The 17,500-nt window shown below is 41.2% G+C and overlaps 1 protein-coding gene across 6 annotated transcripts in view; it reads right to left on the reverse strand.

The window, feature by feature from the left end:
• Positions 1 to 17,500, reverse strand: part of fcho1 (FCH and mu domain containing endocytic adaptor 1) — a 47,586-nt gene that overhangs the window by 8,411 nt on the left and 21,675 nt on the right. For 3 of the 6 annotated variants that reach the window (XM_053680460.1, XM_053680457.1, XM_053680458.1), the window contains 14 exons: positions 16,447 to 16,538; positions 12,877 to 12,951; positions 11,885 to 12,026; positions 9,672 to 9,824; positions 9,318 to 9,422; positions 5,430 to 5,528; positions 5,214 to 5,310; positions 4,770 to 4,887; positions 3,911 to 3,935; positions 2,756 to 2,816; positions 2,230 to 2,405; positions 1,385 to 1,409; positions 1,230 to 1,286; positions 554 to 611 (listed from right to left, as the gene is read on the reverse strand). In XM_053680460.1, coding sequence (XP_053536435.1) covers positions 554 to 611; positions 1,230 to 1,286; positions 1,385 to 1,409; positions 2,230 to 2,405; positions 2,756 to 2,816; positions 3,911 to 3,935; positions 4,770 to 4,887; positions 5,214 to 5,310; positions 5,430 to 5,528; positions 9,318 to 9,422; positions 9,672 to 9,824; positions 11,885 to 12,026; positions 12,877 to 12,951; positions 16,447 to 16,499 — 1,244 coding nt within the window. In that variant the 5' untranslated portion in view covers positions 16,500 to 16,538. The remainder of the gene's footprint in view (positions 1 to 553; positions 612 to 1,229; positions 1,287 to 1,384; positions 1,410 to 2,229; positions 2,406 to 2,755; positions 2,817 to 3,910; positions 3,936 to 4,769; positions 4,888 to 5,213; positions 5,311 to 5,429; positions 5,529 to 9,317; positions 9,423 to 9,671; positions 9,825 to 11,884; positions 12,027 to 12,876; positions 12,952 to 16,446; positions 16,539 to 17,500) is intronic. The other 3 variants (XM_017467034.3, XM_053680459.1, XM_017467032.3) reach the window with 3 other exon arrangements.

The following is a 17,500-nucleotide window of genomic DNA, read 5'->3' on the forward strand; positions in this document are numbered from 1 at the left end:
GGGGGAAAAAAGAAAGACAGACAAAAAAAAAAATTATGAACGAAAAACAACGAAAGAAGGAAAGAAAAGAGAAAAAGTATAAAAGAAGGTACGACAGAAAGAAAAAGAGCAAGGCAAGCACAGGAATAAAAAGGAAGACAGAAAAAGAAATAAAGAAGGAAGGAAAGAAAGAAACAAAGATGTATAAAAGAAAAACGATGAAAGAAGGAAAGAAAGAATGACGCAGAAAAAAGTGTTGAACGTACAACAGGGGGAAAAAAAGAAAAAAAGAACGGAACGAAAGAAAGAAAGAGAAAGGCGAACGTACAGAAATAAAAGGAAAGACGGTCACAAATATAAAAAGAAGAAGAAGAAACAGAAAAAGACTTACAGAACAATGTATTAAAGAAAAACGATGAAAGAAGGAAGAAAGTACGACAGAAAAAACGAAAAAAAAGACAGAAAAACAAGTTTAAAAGGAGAGAAAGAAATTTCCTACAGAAAGGAAAACGTACAGGAATGAAAAGAAATACAGCAAGGAAAAGAAAGAAGAACGAAAGAAAGAAAAACTTACTCGTACCTGCTGTGGTTTGGACTCGAGGTGAACCTGCACAGACCCTCAGTTTCACCTTCTACAACACACACACACACACACACACACACACACACACACACACACACACACACACACACACACACCCCAGTATAACTCTAGTGACAGTGCAGCTCCTCCGACAGAGCCGTGTTCAGCACACCGTGTGACTCGGTTATTCCGGAGTCACGCACGCGCTACGCCCGGGCGGCGTAACGGTACGACGCGCACGCTGTCCGATCACACGGGGTATAGACACGCCCTGTTTACTCGGACACCGACTGAAGATACAATACACACTCCGGGGGCACAAATTTAATTGATCACCACCACCTCTACTGAATACATTGTAACGATAAAGCTCCGAAAATCATGCACGAGTCCAGAGAGAGAGAAAATAAGTCAGTTGTGGAGCTGCTCGGGGTCGCACTGCGAACCTCACGCTCGCTGGGAGCAGAAACCTGATAAACGAGACGGCTCGGAGATAAATCTTCCCCTCGAGGAACTGAGAGGCAGCGACAGACGTGCCGGGACGATGGCGTGAGAGGGGTGAAGGGCTTGAAAATGATATTTAATTATATCCCAACTATTTTATGTAGCTAATAATGAATATGTTGGTTGTCACTTGATATTCGTGTGTGCGTGCGTGTGCGTTTACCCCTGTGGGGGGCGCCATCGCGCTCTCCCTCCGACCGACCTGCTGTACTGATGTTTCCTAGAACAGAGGAAAGGAGGGGTGAGAACACACACACACTCACACTCACACTCACACTCTCACACACACACACACACACACAGGAAAGCTGAACTTACGGGAAATGTGCCTCTTCGTCGTCGCCTTCAGTGAGGAGGAAAAAAAAAAAAAGAAGAGGAAAAACAGTCAACTCCAAGGATCCAAAATTAATGAAGAAAAGCAAACACAAAACTCTAGGGCTGGGCGATATGACAAATACAGCGCATCACGATACTCGAAGGTATTGCTACGATATATTGGTTTGCTACAAATTCTTGTATAAAATAAATAAATAAATAAAAATTTTTTAAAAAAGGTATGAAAAACGTAAAAACACGCTACTTTAAGCAGGACAATTATATTGTACGATACAGCGACCGGATTTATCACGGCACAGTCCGCTCCGAAACTATCGGAACGGTCCGTGCCGTACGCCGGACACCTTCGGGTTCGAGATGGACAGACGGAGACGAGACGAGAGTTTAGGGTTTCAGATTTCATTTGAATATCTGGACGTGTGAGGCGCACCTGTTGTGTCAGACCATCCCGATTTATCGTTCACACAATCGATCTACCAGGACGCACCTGGGTAACACGAAACACCCGTCGGTCACACGTACCCCTGATTTTTCTCGCCTGCAGATCTGTCGTTTAACACGTCTCCGTATAGAACACACTCTCTTCTCGTATTCGTCTTTTGATCTCGAACCCGAATACCTTCGGTCTACGGCAAAACTAAAACGAACTGGCCGGGCCGTTCCAATAGTTTCGGAGGGGACCGTATATATATATCGGTATGGCTTAGTCGTATCGCTCAGCCCTAATACGACACCGTGTGTGTTTACACATGACGGATAAAGGACAAACACGAATACACGTTTATTTAAAACCGTGCTCCGTGTTCGGCTCCGCCCCCTGAACTCACCGCAGGGTTCGGGGGCAGGGTGAGGGTCCCCACGCTGGCCTTCAGCTCCAGCTCGTTGGCGGCCGAGTTGCTGCGGCTGCACACGGGCCGGATCTGGATGTGGAACTTCTTCGGCTCTTCGTCGTCGTAGTCCGAGTCGCTGGAGTAAAAGTTGTTCTCTTTATCGGCTGCGCAGCGTGGGGGCGGAGTCAAGGATCGTACCGAGAAGCGAAGCGTATAAATGATGGTTTTTAAGTTACATTATTTTCTCCTCGGAGCAGTTTAAGCTCTGGGAAAAGTCCTACAGACGACGAGTTGTTTGTTCTGGCTTATCTTTTTACGAAGGGTGCCAATAATTTTGCCGTTGACGCCTATAAACGCACGCCGTTTTGTACTATCCACGGGTGTCTTTTTCTTTTTCCAGGGGAAAAAAAAGCCACCTACACAACTACCTGGGTTTACCCTTAAGCGCCGTACGTATAAGGGAAGCGCTTCCCGTTCACGCGGAACAACGGCGCGTCTCCACCGAGCTCCGAATAAAGGATATCGTTCTGGCCGACGTCCGCGCGGATCACGAAGCCTTCGTCGTCTACCTCCAGAGGCGAATTCTACAAAACACACACAATAAAACAGAACCTTTAAAGCCGGGTTCACGGGCGGGGGGGAAAAAAAAAAAAGAAAAAAAAAAAGAACTAAACCGCACACTCAGGGACGCAACAGAAACGCATTCGTCCTGTCGGCCAATCACGAGCTCGAATCCTAATGATGCCACGATCATCTGTGGCCAGGAGTCCAAGAGAGCAAAGCGCTTATTTTTATTGACGTACTCTTTAATTAAAAGGGACGTCGTGCTGATTACATCAAGGACACCGCAAGAGTGCCGGATTCTCGACCAGGAGGTGACGGTTCATTATCCGAGTCTCGCGGAACGTTAAACGTAAAACTACGAAGAGATAAAAGATGCGACGTGCGGTTCATCAATAAAGTAAAAAAAAAAAACAAACAAAAAAACAACAACAAAAAAACACTACTCAAATACTCCATTTACTTTCTTGATTTATTTATCCATAATAACAATCACAGCTGCGTTTATAGTTAAAGGAACCTTGAAAGTCAGGAGTAAAACCTCAGAGTGTGTGTGTGTGTGTGTGTGTGTGCGTGTGAGAGTGTGTGAGTGTGGGTTTGTTTACTCCAAGCACGACGTCTGCTAATGACATGTGGTTCTTAAAAAGAGTCCCTGACTGGCAGCAGGACAGAAAGTAGGACAAGGTAAATATAGCCTGCCCGGAGTAACCGGACACAACAAAGGGAGTGGCGGTCATTCACACACACACACACACACACACACACACACACACACACACACACACATACACACACATACACACACATACACACACATACACACACATACACACACATACACACACATACACACACATACACACACATACATACACACACATACACACACATACACACACATACACACACATACACACACATACACACACATACACACACATACACACACATACACACACACCTTACGTCAGTGGAACAATGAGAAGACTGTGGTGCCCCAGTGACTAGACGCTGTTAAGTGAGGACAGTCTCTGTGTGTGTGTGTGTGTGTGTGTGTGTGTGTGTGTGTGTGTGTAAGAGCACGTGTGTGTGAGCGCGTGTGTGTGATGTAACTTACTGGTGTATCCGTCAGCGCAGAATCCCTGCAGAAACAACAACAACAACAACAACAACAACAACAGCCTCATTAGCACGATCTTGGAAGGAAGGACAGATTATAAAAAAAACACATACGAAACAAAATGTATAAATATATTTATAACATAAACAAATATACACTAATGTCAATTTCCAATATTTAAAACAAAAAAAAGGAAAAGAGTTATTTAAAAGAAAACACTATTGAAACGGACACATTTTAAGTCTCATTTGAATAAATCCGAATATGTATATGAATATGTAAATATTTGAAATGAATATGTAAATGTTTATCTCGGACCGTTTGCTTGTCTGAGGGTTTTTTCTTCTTCTTGTTTGTGGGGGGAAAAAAGGAGCGAAAATGAAGAGAGATTTAAAAAAAATTAAAATAAAAGATGAAAAAGTCACTGATGTAAACAACAACAACAACAACAACAACAAAAACAAACCTACAGGTGACTTTTAAATATATGAAAGTGTGTCTTTAAATTCTTTTGCATAAAGCATACCACGCATTACTTAACGTTATTTATTTGTTTATTGTTCGTCTCGTAGTGAGCAGAACACTCGTCTGGGACACGTTTTTCTTTTGTTTTTTTGCGTTGAAGAGAATAATGAGGACGCATGGAGATTACATGGAGTCACGGCACGTCTCTCGTCGAATAGAAAGAAAGAAAAAGACCAAAGAAGTCTAATAAAAGAAAGAAAAAGAATGCTATATAATGCTTTTTAAACAAATCAATCAATCTCCATGGAATATCCTTTTTTGTTTTAGTAAATGTAGTAAGGAGAGAGTGTGTGTGTGTGTGTGTGTGTGTGTGTGTGTGTGTGTGTCTCACGTGAAGTCTGGCTCTTTGTCCCTCTTGCCCAGGCCGGGGATCCTGAATGCTTTTGCACGGCTTTTCTTGTTATTGTCGGACGCTTGAGTGCTCGGGAACTCCTCAAAACCCACAGGGCCTGGGCAAAACACACACACACACACACACACACAAAAGCAGTTCTCACCCCGTTTCCACGACGACACACACACTTTAGGTCCTTGGTGCTGGATTGTACAAGTTGCCACTCCTTTGCAGTCTAGACTGAGAATTATTGTGTATGTGTGTGTGTGTGTGTGTGTGTGTGTGTGTGAAATCTATATTAATTATTTACGAAACCGTACACCGGGTATACTCCGTTTCACCGTACAGTCCACAAGCAACATATGAAGCACTAACTGGCGGGAACATGGCTGATGACCGAGTCTCTCTCTAGATCCAGAGGTTAAAACAGATGTGCGCTACCTGGCCGCTCTTTTCCCGTGCCCTTCTGCTCAGTAAACTTCTGAATCAGACTCCTGATGCCGATGTTCTCCACGTTCTGCTTGAACTCCTCATGAACCTGAGCACAAAAGAAAAAAATCACACACACACACACACACACACACACACACCTGAGCGGATACCATAAAATCCGAGCGAAAACACACACGCTCAAACAGTCATCAGCGAAGCGCTCACCTGTCCCACTTGGACGTGCGTGTCCTCTATGGACTGCGAGTAAGACTTGATCAGCTGCTTCATCTTCCGTAAGTGGTCCTCCTCGATGTCCTGGAACTTCTGCGTGGCACAGAGACGTCGAGGATTTAAAACGGACGTGGACGGAGTGCAACGATACTTCACCTCACGTTAAGCCCGTTAAAAGATCTGCCGAGAGCCGATCGGCCACGGACGATCCGTCCTCCGCGAACCCGAGGTTTCGCTAAAGTCGCTAAAAGCCTCGGGTCGGATTGACGGATTGTACAGTTGTAGTAATGCTGGAGAGCCGCGTCACGTCGCCGGCGTTAAGTCTGGGTGAGAAGTAAGGAAGAAAGCACTTTGGAGTGTGTTGTTCTAGGAAAAATAATCCCTGCTGTTTTAAAGCGGAGTTACTGTTGATTATTTTCCAAGAACGGCACATCCTGGAGTGATCAATTCCTCTTGTAACACAGCAAATTTCCCAACGGTGACGGTTTTTTTTTTTTAAACCCGTTTACGAACGACACGTCATACAGTCTATCCGTTTATGGTCACGTTTTATCAGCCTCTCTCATATCTCGCTCTTGACACCAACGACAACAACAAAACGACAAAAAACCAAACAGAAGCTCGTCACGCTACCGAGAACCGACCGAGCGTAAAAGCGCTGGAACTGGAGACTCCTTCCATGAACGTTCAATAAACAACTCCTTACAGAAAATTTCCACAAACGTGTTGTTTTCGATGTTCAAATGTTCACGTTTAATGCTAGTTAATGTTACAGTTTAACTGTTTACATTCTAGTTTAACATTGCAGTTGAACATTATAACTGGCTAATTATATATAGTTTAATATTCAAATTTAAGTGCTAATGCTACAGTTTAATATTCAAATTTAAGTGTTAATGCTACAGTTTAATATTCAAATTTAAGTGTTAATGCTACAGTTTAATATTAACATTTAAGTGTTAATGCTACAGTTCAATATTAAAAGTTAAGTGCTCATGCGACACTTTAATATTAAAAGTCAAGTGGTAAACTTTCATATGAGACTGCAGCGTTAAGTGTTACTGATACAGTTTAATATTCAAATTTAAGTGTTAATGCTACAGTTTAATATTAATGTTTAAGTGTTAATGCGACAGTTTAATATTCAAATTTAAGTGTTAATGTTACAGTTTAATATTAAAAGTTAAGTGTTACTGATACAGTTTAATATTGACGCACGAGTCTTAAAGTTACACTTTAATATTAAACGGTAGCGGTTAACACTTAAACCGTTTAACTGTCGACGTTACAGTTTAAACGTCAAAACGACAGTTCGATATCACAGTTTACCAGATGACGTTACCGTTTAATGGGTCAACGTGGGTTTCGTATTACAGTATAGTTGTTTACGTTTAAGATTAAATACTAACATTATCGTTTAACAGATATTACGGCGTAATTATCAACATTGCGGGTTTTTTAAAAAATTTTTCATTCATTTACAGTTCAATCGTCAGCACCGCGGCGTAATTGTTAATATTAACCCTTAAATTGTACGTGGAAGTCGCGGAGCCGCGCGTTAACACGACACGCGGGCGAATTACGGATCTCTGCGGCGGCTTTCCCGGCCGACCCGGCGTGCTCCGTGCGCTCTTCCTCGGAGAATGGTGTTAAACTTGATTCTGTCAGGATGATTTATGATCCTGCAGCTTCCCTGGCTCTGCCTCAAACACTAGCCACCCGAGGCCGTCTTTAAATAGAGAAGGTTTCCGAGCTCCGAGAGTTGACGTTCTTTTAACAAGAACTTGGATGACTTGATCTCGGCGGAAGGATCGGAATTTGGAAGAAAAAAAAAAAAAGGTCATTTTCTGAGGAAAACGAATGCAGAGAATCACAGTTTTAGAAGGTGTGTGTATGAACTGCAGGACTGGTATTCACAGGGGTTTAGATGGGCTTCTGGTACAAGTAGTTTTAAAGGAGGTTACTGGGCAACATTTATTTATTTATTCGTCTTTTTTTATTATTATTATTATTATTATTTTAGAAAAGACGATGTTTTTGAAAGCTACTTTCGGAACAGTTGTCAAAAATCAGCTTGAGGGTCAATAAATAAGAAAGACAAAACGTTTTAAAAGGAAGCCCAACATTACAATGACCAGTTTTAGAGCTGCATAAAGAAAAGCTCGGAGGGGCTTCCATGCCGGAAAAGGCGTTTTTAAGTAGTTTTAGATGACATGCTCTTTCATAGCTGTAGATAAGACGTCTACATTAAAAGAAAGAAGAAAACAAAACTACAAGTAAAGCGAGAAGCCTTTACATTATGACAAGAGGGGTACTTGTATTACAAAAAGTGGTTTCGGAAGGGATTTCCTCATTACGAGAAGTTTTAAATGGACGTTTAAATGAATAAAAGTGATTTTTAAATGGGTTTCAGCTTTATGCAAAGAAGCAGCTTTAAACCGGCTGCTACGTTCAAATCGTTTTTAAATCCGCTTCTATATTAAGAAGTTGTTTAAAATGGGATTCGACATCACAAGCTGTTATTTTCAGTGGTTTCCCCGCTGTATCAGAACAGTTTTTAGGAGGTTTGTACGATATGGAAAAGTAGCTTTTGCATTAATGGAAAAGAATTTAAAACGGGCTACAACGTTGCAAAAAAAAAGAAAAAAAAGAAAAAGGTCTTCTTCATGAAAAACAGAAGGTTTAGAGGAAACTCAACGAAAAAAATAGTTTTAGAGGAAACTCAACAAAAAAAAAAAAAAAAGGAGTTTTAGAGGAAACTCAACAAAAAAAAAAAAAAAAAAGGAGTTTTAGAGGAAACTCAACAAAAAAAATAAATAGTTTTAGAGGAAACTCAACAAAAAAAAAAAAAAAAAAAAAGGAGTTTTAGAGGAAACTCAACAAAAAAAAAAGAAAAAAAAAAAAGGAGTTTTAGAGGAAACTCAACAAAAAAAAAAAAGGAGTTTTAGAGGAAACTCAACAAAAAAAATAAATAGTTTTAGAGGAAACTCAACAAAAAAAAAAAAAAAAAAAAAGGAGTTTTAGAGGAAACTCAACAAAAAAAAAAGAAAAAAAAAAAAGGAGTTTTAGAGGAAACTCAACAAAAAAAAAAGAAAAAAAAAAAAGGAGTTTTAGAGGAAACTCAACAAAAAAAAAAAAGGAGTTTTAGAGGAAACTCAACAAAAAAAATAAATAGTTTTAGAGGAAACTCAACAAAAAAAAAAAAAAAAAAAAAGGAGTTTTAGAGGAAACTCAACAAAAAAAAAAGAAAAAAAAAAAAGGAGTTTTAGAGGAAACTCAACAAAAAAAAAAAAGGAGTTTTAGAGGAAACTCAACAAAAAAAAAAAAAAAAGGAGTTTTAGAGGAAACTCAACATGAGTAGTTTTAGTGAAACCTCGACATAAAAGTAGTTTTAGAGGAACCGTAATATTTTTTTTTTTTTAAACGCAGTTTTAGAGGGGCTTTGAGATGTAGTTTTAAACAAGCTTCTAACTGAACTGGGGTTTCTACCATATGAAAAAAAAAAAAAAAAAAAAAAAAAAAAAGAATTTTAAAAGGCTTCTACATTTTGAAAAAGTAGTTTTAAAAGGGGATCATATATCAGGGGGGGAAAAAAATCATTTTAAAATAGTTCTACATCAAGAAAACGTCGTTTTAACGTGGATTCTACAGGGAGACGTGATTTTAAATAAGTCTATAGTATCAAAAAGTACTTTTAGATTGGCTTCTACATTGTGAAAAAGCTTCAAGGAACATCTGGGAAGAATCGTCCAAGTGCTGCTAAACGAGTCGTTTTAAAGAGAGGCCTCTGGACAAAGCCTCTATTTTGTAAACAGCACTTCTTAAAAAGAAAGGTGGTTTTTCAGGGATCTGGAAGAACCAGAAACCTGGAAGCGTACACACCTGTGCGGACTCGCTCATCTTCTGCTCAAAGTCTCCTCCGGTGCGGTTAAACTTCTCTATAGACGCTGAAAACGACTCGGCCGCCTTCTTAGACTTCAGCTCAGCCTGCAAGCGACACACAAATCACGCGTAAATATAAAAATATACATTACAAATCAATAAAATAATATAAATTAAAAAAAAAAAAAAAAAAAAAAAAAAAAATCGAGCTGCGTGCACTTCCTCTCTACAGAAAAAAAAAGTAAACCTATAACGGGTTTACTATCCTATATTTCTACTAATCGCAGTGTCACTGTTCTTAAACATTATAAACAAAACATATGAACATAGAATATTAACCAAGCTAAAACACACCTTCTCCTGCTCCTTCTGAGGAGCTCCTTCTTTGCGCAGCCGTTCCAGCTCGGTACATTTAGCGTGATAGCCCTCTCTGGCCTTCTGCAAGTGTCCGTTCTGTACCTGCAGAGCCTGGACCGCCTCCAGAGTACCCACCACCTCCTCCTTCGTCTGTGGAAACACCAGTACAGATCGCTCGCGTTACTAATCTGCCGCACGAAGCGAGTACGATGCCTGGCACGTGACACGTGAAAATGGAAACGCTCTTAAATACGTTTAAAGCGAAAATGGCGTGTATAAAATCGCAGATTTTGGCATCTACGGCTTCTCATTCGAACTAAAAGGACAGGCCACGCCCACAAGCGACAACTGCAATGTTTTGCTCGTAGGGTTATATATATATATATAAATAAAAAGATGAAACGTGTAAACCTATAAAGGATCATACCAACAAATTATATTCACAGCGTTACAAGTAACCTTCTAAATAAATCGTACGTTTAAAAAGTTCAATGAAAGGTGAAGGTGTGCTTTTCATTCGTTCACTTCTTTGAAAGTTGATTCCGCCTAGTAGAGATTGCTTAATTTGTGGGCTTCTCCATTTCTCGTCACATTTCCTTTCACGTCGTCACAAGAACATCTCACATGACTCCAGTGTTTCATCAATCAAACTTATTTTGCCATTTTTTTTTTGTACTTGTAATTCCTTTTCACGTACAACTGGTGTCACTGAGCGTAAAGATGCAGTCTGCACGCCCACGGAGCTGCGCAGTTACGCTTCCGTTACTCCACGTCTACGCTCACCTCGCAGATCAAGACACAAACTTCAGGCTGCAACTCGGTTAACGAAGGATGAAGACAAGAAAGAGAAAGGGAACCGCAATATTTAAAGAAACCTGGACTTTGACAGTTTTAGGGAACTGTGTGTGTGTGTGTGTATATGTATGTATGTATGTATGTATGTATGTATGTATGTATGTATGTATGTATGTATGTATGTATGTATGTATGTATGTATGTATGTATGTATGTATGTATGTATGTATGTATGTATGTATGTATGTATGTATGCATGCATGCATGTATATATATATATATATATATATATATATATATATATATATATATATATATATATATATATATATATATATATGCATAAAGTATTTTAAATTGGTATCTACATTACAAAAAGTAGCTTTAGACGGGTCATTTTAGACGGGTGGAGGATTTTGAGGAGTTTCTACATTATAAAAAGTAGCTTTTGAGGAGTTTGTACACTATAAATATGAGGTTTTAAGGAGTTTGTACATTATAAAAAGTAGTTTTTGAGGAACTTCTATATTATAAAAAGTAGCTTTTGCAGAGCTTCTACATTATAAAAAGTATAAATTAGGAGTTTGTAAATTATAAAAAGTAGCTTTTGAGGAGTTTGTAGACTATAAATATGAGGTTTTAAGATGTTTGTACATTATAAAGAGTGATTTTTGAGGAACTTCTATATTATAAAAAGTAGCTTTTGAGGAGCTTCTACATTATAAAAAGTAGGTTTTGAGGAGTTTGTACACTATAAATATGAGGTTTTGAGGAGTTTGTACACTATAAATATGAGGTTTTGAGGAGTTTGTACACTATAAATATGAGGTTTTAAGGAGTTTCCACGTTATAAAAAGTAGCTTTTGATGAGTTTCTACATTACAAACAATATTATGAAGGGATTCTACAGTGCTAGGGTTGTAGGGGCGCTTCAACATTCAGAAAACGTTTTTAACTGGGCTTCTACATTACACAACATTTCTGTTAATTCTGAAAAAGTAATTTCACAACAGCCTCCATATTTAAAATAGTAGTTTTAAGTGGGCTTCAACATTCTGAAAAAAGTATTTAGACCAGTATCTACATTTCAAAACTTTTAGAGGGGAATTTATTTATTTATTTATTTATTTATTACTAGGACATGTTCGTTTTTTTTTTTTTTTTTTTAGTTTTAAACTATTCCTTTAAAAGAAGGAAACCGCTTGACTAAAAAAATGCAAATGCTGCTAGTAATAAAAGCAAGTGTGCAACAATTATCATTATGCAAATGAGATTATGCTAATTGGAACTTCATTAGCATGTGGCACTCCGGCCGTGATGTATTCCGAACACAGCAGGAGTCATCTGTCTGTGACTCGGAGCAGAGGGAAGTGACTGAATTCACAGCGGATGCACTACAGGGGGTGCTCCAGTACCTTACGGTGAACTTTGACCTGCTCCTCGCTGTACTTGTTGATGTCACGGATGAGGTCGTTCATCTTCCTCATCAGCTCCAGGTGGCAGAGGGCGACTTTGTCCGACGACATCCGGAACAGGTCCCACATGGGGGCAAATGTGCTGTGGGGGGGGGGATACAGAGATATTACCACCACCTCCAATGCCATTCCACAATATTTTGAGCGTAGTTACATTGTTGAAGATGAGTTCTCATCATTCTGATGATGAAACGATTTTTAGCCGGGGAATGTTTTTTAAGAGATACTGACAGGTGAAATTATATATTGTATATTATGTCAATACAAAACATTTTCGTTACGCCATTGCCCGAATATGCATTTTAGGTTTCTATTTTCAACATTTGTTGCGAAAGTACAATATAACCGAGACGTCATGAACGACGGTGTTTGCGTGATCCAGCGATTCTCGTTGCCAGGCAAACCTGGCAACCCTGCATCTGCCATTTCTCGAGGGTGCGTGTCAAGTTACTCAGCTCTCTGTAGCTCAAACGTGTGCGTGCGCGCGTGCGTGCGTGCGTGCAGAGAGCTGAGCGCATGAGGAGAGGAAGCCCGAACCACAACTTTGACCTTTCAACCAACTGCACTTCACTTCCTGTGAAACCGAATTACCTCCTCTTCCACAGCACACTTCATCGGAGACTGTGCACAAACGTATTAGCCCCGCCCATCAGTGGAAAACGGACCGTAATGGACTAGCATAATTTAGAAGCATTCATACCACCACAAACACACACACCCATGTCAATGTCACCGCTGTACCGAGAATAATCCTCGGTAGTGTTCCAGTTTCCTTTAGAGAAAGGCTGATTGATTGTACTGAGTAACAGATGGGCCATGGTTGGTATTAATTCGCCGATAACGTGACCTGAACAGGAAGTAGACCTGAAATGGCCAATAGCTTGGCAGTATGAAACATAAACATGATGGTGGTGATGATGAGGTCCACTTACCCAAGCGGACTTCCATTGCTGGCCAACTTTGCCAGTTTACTCATGGATTTGGAGTACGTCTCCTCAATGGCAGCCCTGATCAATACACACACACACACACACACACTAACGTTAGTCATATGTACGACAGCAGGTATGCATCAGAACAGTAAATGGGTCCGATACCTCGCTCAATTCCTCTGCCTCATAAAAACATAAAAATGCTCAAAACATCCGATCCTATGTGAGGTAAGGCTACAGTACACTGTTGCGCTAATGTTTATGTGAGGAGGAGGAACCCCCCACCCCCACCCCCACCCCACCCCCACCCCCCACAGATTAACGATGGCGATCAAAGCAAACCGCACTCTGTGAAGCGCGATATTTCAGCAGGATTAAATCCCACACTGTAAGACTGCCGCTGGATGGGAACGCCCTGCAGGGTGCACTCTGAATGTCATTCCGTGTGACGTGCTAAATCTGACAACGCGTAAACATTACAGTCTGCTCATAAAAACAGCCCCAGGAAAAATAAACCCGTTTGTCTTTTTAACGGCGTGCAAATGCTGCAGTCTGTTACACCGCAATGACGAACGGGCTGGTCCGCTGCACGCGGTGCGAGTTTAAATATAATAAACGCCTATCCAGAGAGCTCAGCAGATGGGGACTCTGTGAAGCGGTGTTCTGAGCATGAAAAAGAACAAATGAGAAAGCTAAATCTAATCTGTGTTTAGGGCCAGATTATTTATTATGCGAATTTAATTAAAAAAAAAAAAAAATGACGAGGATTTTAAGGCCTGGTTTGCTGGGACTGACTGAGCAAGGGGAGACCACGCCTCCTTCAGTGGAACTGACATGTATAGAGACCACGCCTCCTTCAGTGGGACTGACATGTATAGAGACCACACCTCCTTCAGTGGGACTGACTTGTATAGAGACCACGCCTCCTTCAGTGGGACTGACTTGTATAGAGACCACGCCTCTTTCATAGAGACTGAGTCGTATGAGACCACGCCTCCTTCAGTGGGACTGACGTGTATAGAGACCACGCCTCCTTCAGTGGGACTGATTGAGCAATGGGAGACCACACCTCCTTCAGTGGGAATGGCATGTATAGAGACCACGCTTCCTTCAGTGGGACTGACATGTATAGAGACCACGCCTCCTTCAGTGGGACTGACATGTATAGAGACCACGCCTCCTTCAGTGGGACTGACATGTATAGAGACCACGCCTCCTTCAGTGGGACTGACATGTATAGAGACCACGCCTCCTTCAGTGGGACTGACATGTATAGAGACCACGCCTCCTTCAGTGGGACTGACATGTATAGAGACCACACCTCCTTCAGAGGGACTGACATGTATAGAGACCACGCCTCCTTCAGTGGGACTGACTTGTATAGAGACCACGCCTCCTTCAGTGGGACTGACGTGTATAGAGACCACGCCTCCTTCAGTGGGACTGACGTGTATAGAGACCACGCCTCCTTCAGTGGGACTGACTTGTATAGAGACCACGCCTCCTTCAGTGGGACTGACATGTATAGAGACCACGCCTCCTTCAGTGGGACTGACATGTATAGAGACCACGCCTCCTTCAGTGGGACTGACATGTATAGAGACCACGCCTCCTTCAGTGGGACTGACATGTATAGAGACCACGCCTCCTTCAGTGGGACTGACTTGTATAGAGACCACGCCTCCACCAGTAGGACTGACTTGTATAGAGACCACGCCTCTTTCATAGAGACTGAGTCGTATGAGACCACGCCTCCTTCAGTGGGACTGACATGTACAGAGGCCACGCCTCCTTCATAGAGACGGACTTTCTGAAATTCACTTGGCTCCGTGCCACTACGGCTGTAACACACCTGAATGCACTGATGAAGCCTGTGGAAGACTGATGTACCTGCTCAGGTGTTTGCGCAAGAACAGAACGCAACACACACACAAACAGAACCGTACCGATGTTCTGCCGTGTGTGAGCTGAGAGGAGACGTTACCCGATCCAGAACACACGCTTCCTCTGGCTTAATCCGGTACAGAAATGGACTCAAGCCAACTACACGCTGATACTCGGACTCAGTGTGTGTGTGTGTGTGTGTGTGTGTGTGTGTGTGTGTGTGTGTGTGTGTGTGTGTGGACAGTAAGCTCTTTGTTCAGTGTTACTCTTCACACATCGGTGTGTTTTAACACTTGTGTGTGTGGTGAAAAGCAGTCGTGCTTAGAAAACGCGAGAAAGCTCAGATATTACACACGAACTAGAACGACCCTTGTGTGTTTGTTTATCTGCTTGGGTTGTCATGGTTATTGTTTGGTACTGTTACTTTCATTATTGGTATTGTTAACAGCAGTGGTAATCGCATTAGCAGCGTTAGCAGGACTAGTCATGTTAGCATTAGCAGTAGTAGTTACATCTGTATGAATAATCAAAGTAGTTAAAGTACTGATTTTAGAATTTTACTAGCAGCAGTATCGGCAGTGACGGTGTGGGCGTCGGCAGTGACGGTGTGGGCGTCGGCAGTGATAGTAATAGTTTGAGTAGTAGTATTGACACTACCGTTAGTAGTAATACTACAGTTACATTTATTAATATTTAGCGGACGCTTTTATCCAACGCGACGTACAAGTGAGGAAGTTCATTCCACCACTGAGGGACAGACAGTGTGAAGGTTCTGGAAAGGGACCTCGAGCCACGTCGAGTAGGCGCTACTACGCGTCGGTCGTTAACCGATCGCAGATCGCGTGAGGGAACGTAAGCCTCGAGGAGAGTGTCGAGATAGGCGGGGCGCTGATCCAGACAAGGTCTTCTACGTGAGCATCGAGGCCTCGGATTCGATACGGGCGTCTACAGGAAGCCGGTGGAGGGAGATGAAGAGGGGTGTGACCCGGGTTCTCTTGGGCGGGTCGAAGACGAGGCGCGCTGCTGCGTTCTGAATCATCGGAAGGGGTTTGACGGAGCTGCTGGGAAGTCTGAGAGTAGTGCGTTGCAGTAGTCCAGTTTTGATATGACAAGAGCCTGGACTAGTATCTGTGTGGCCTGTTCGGTGAGAGAGGGTCTGGTTCTCTTGATGTTATACAGAATGAACCTATAGGACCGTGCAGCTGTTGAAACGTGGTCTATAAAAGGTCAAGCTGTCTTCGAAAGTCACCCCGAGGTCCCTGGCCGTCCTGGTTGGCCGGAGTGTGGTTAAGCCGAGCTGTACAGTGAGGTCGTGGTTGATTGAGGCGCAGGCTGGGATGATGACAAGAAGCTCATCCATATATTATATATATATATATATATATATATATATATATATATATATATATATATTATATATATATATATAGATAGTAGTACTACTATTATATACTATTACTATTGATAGTAATATCATTAGCAGTATTAACAGTCACAGGAGTATGAGCAAAACTGACTCGGAATATCTGACTTTCTATTAATAATGGAAATCACAGTAAACGTTTTACTTAACAGCTTCATCACTCAGCAGCATCCACACAACACTCTCTCACTGTCTCGCTGTCCCCCCCCCCTCTGTCTGTCTCTCTCCATCACGACACCTCCCGCTTCTTCTCGCCGTCTCACCTCTCTCTCACAAACTCCGCCAGCTCTTTGGTGGCGATCTGGCCGTGCTTCATGTTGTGGTAGAGAACGTCAAAGCCCGCATTCTTCTCCCCCTGAGGACACGGACACACACACACACACACACACACACACGAACAATGAACAAACATGAGACAGCGTGCGTGAGGTAAACAGGTGCAAAACACGATTCCCGAGCTGTAAACACACATTAAACTCGGTCACGGTGACCGTCTCCGTAACCCACCGTCTCGTCTGGTTCTTTATACTCGGGCACATGTTGTGTCTAGAAGACACGGAACGAAGTCTTGTTTGGGTATTCCGTGCTCCAGTATCGTGTCTGCGCTTCTACCATCGTAAACATCCTTGGGTGTGAAAACGAGGTTATAAAAATAACCTCTGGAAGATTTTTTTCCCCCCAACGAAGCTTCAAGTTATAAATCTTTATTACGCGCTTTTAACATGAACCATGAAGCGGTGGATAAACGGGGAACGGGCGATTTGATCGGATTCCTGAAGGCGTTCCTACGATACATGATATACAGGGTTGTTGCCAAATCGCTAGCATAAACAACAAAAGACTAACCAAAAAAAAAAAAAAACCCACACACACATACACACACCAAACATTTAAAAAATTGCTGCATTAAAAAAAAAAAAAAAAAAATTCTGTTCCATGATCCTCTATTTAAATGTCTAGGGGAAAAAAAATGTACTCACTTTTTATTATTCAGTTATTTATTATTTACTATAATTATTTCATTTTAAAATTGAAAGTAATTATTTTAAACATTTAAAAAAAAAAAAAAACTAATTAATTGTTTGTAATTTATTAAAAAAAAACAAAAAAAAAACCCCACACATGTATTTAATACCAGAAAAGAGAAAATAAATAAAAAACTGTTTTAAAAAAAAAAAAAAAAAAAAAAAAAATGTAATATTGTAAAATTTCAAAGACACGAAGGTTTTAACACTAGAATGTCAGCTTTGAGTTTGCAGTCAATCTATTTTAAAATAAACAAATGAAATAAATAAATAAATAAATAAATAAATAAGA

Source organism: Ictalurus punctatus, chromosome 5 (assembly GCF_001660625.3).
Source record: "Ictalurus punctatus breed USDA103 chromosome 5, Coco_2.0, whole genome shotgun sequence".
Taxonomy (NCBI): Eukaryota; Metazoa; Chordata; class Actinopteri; order Siluriformes; family Ictaluridae; genus Ictalurus; species Ictalurus punctatus.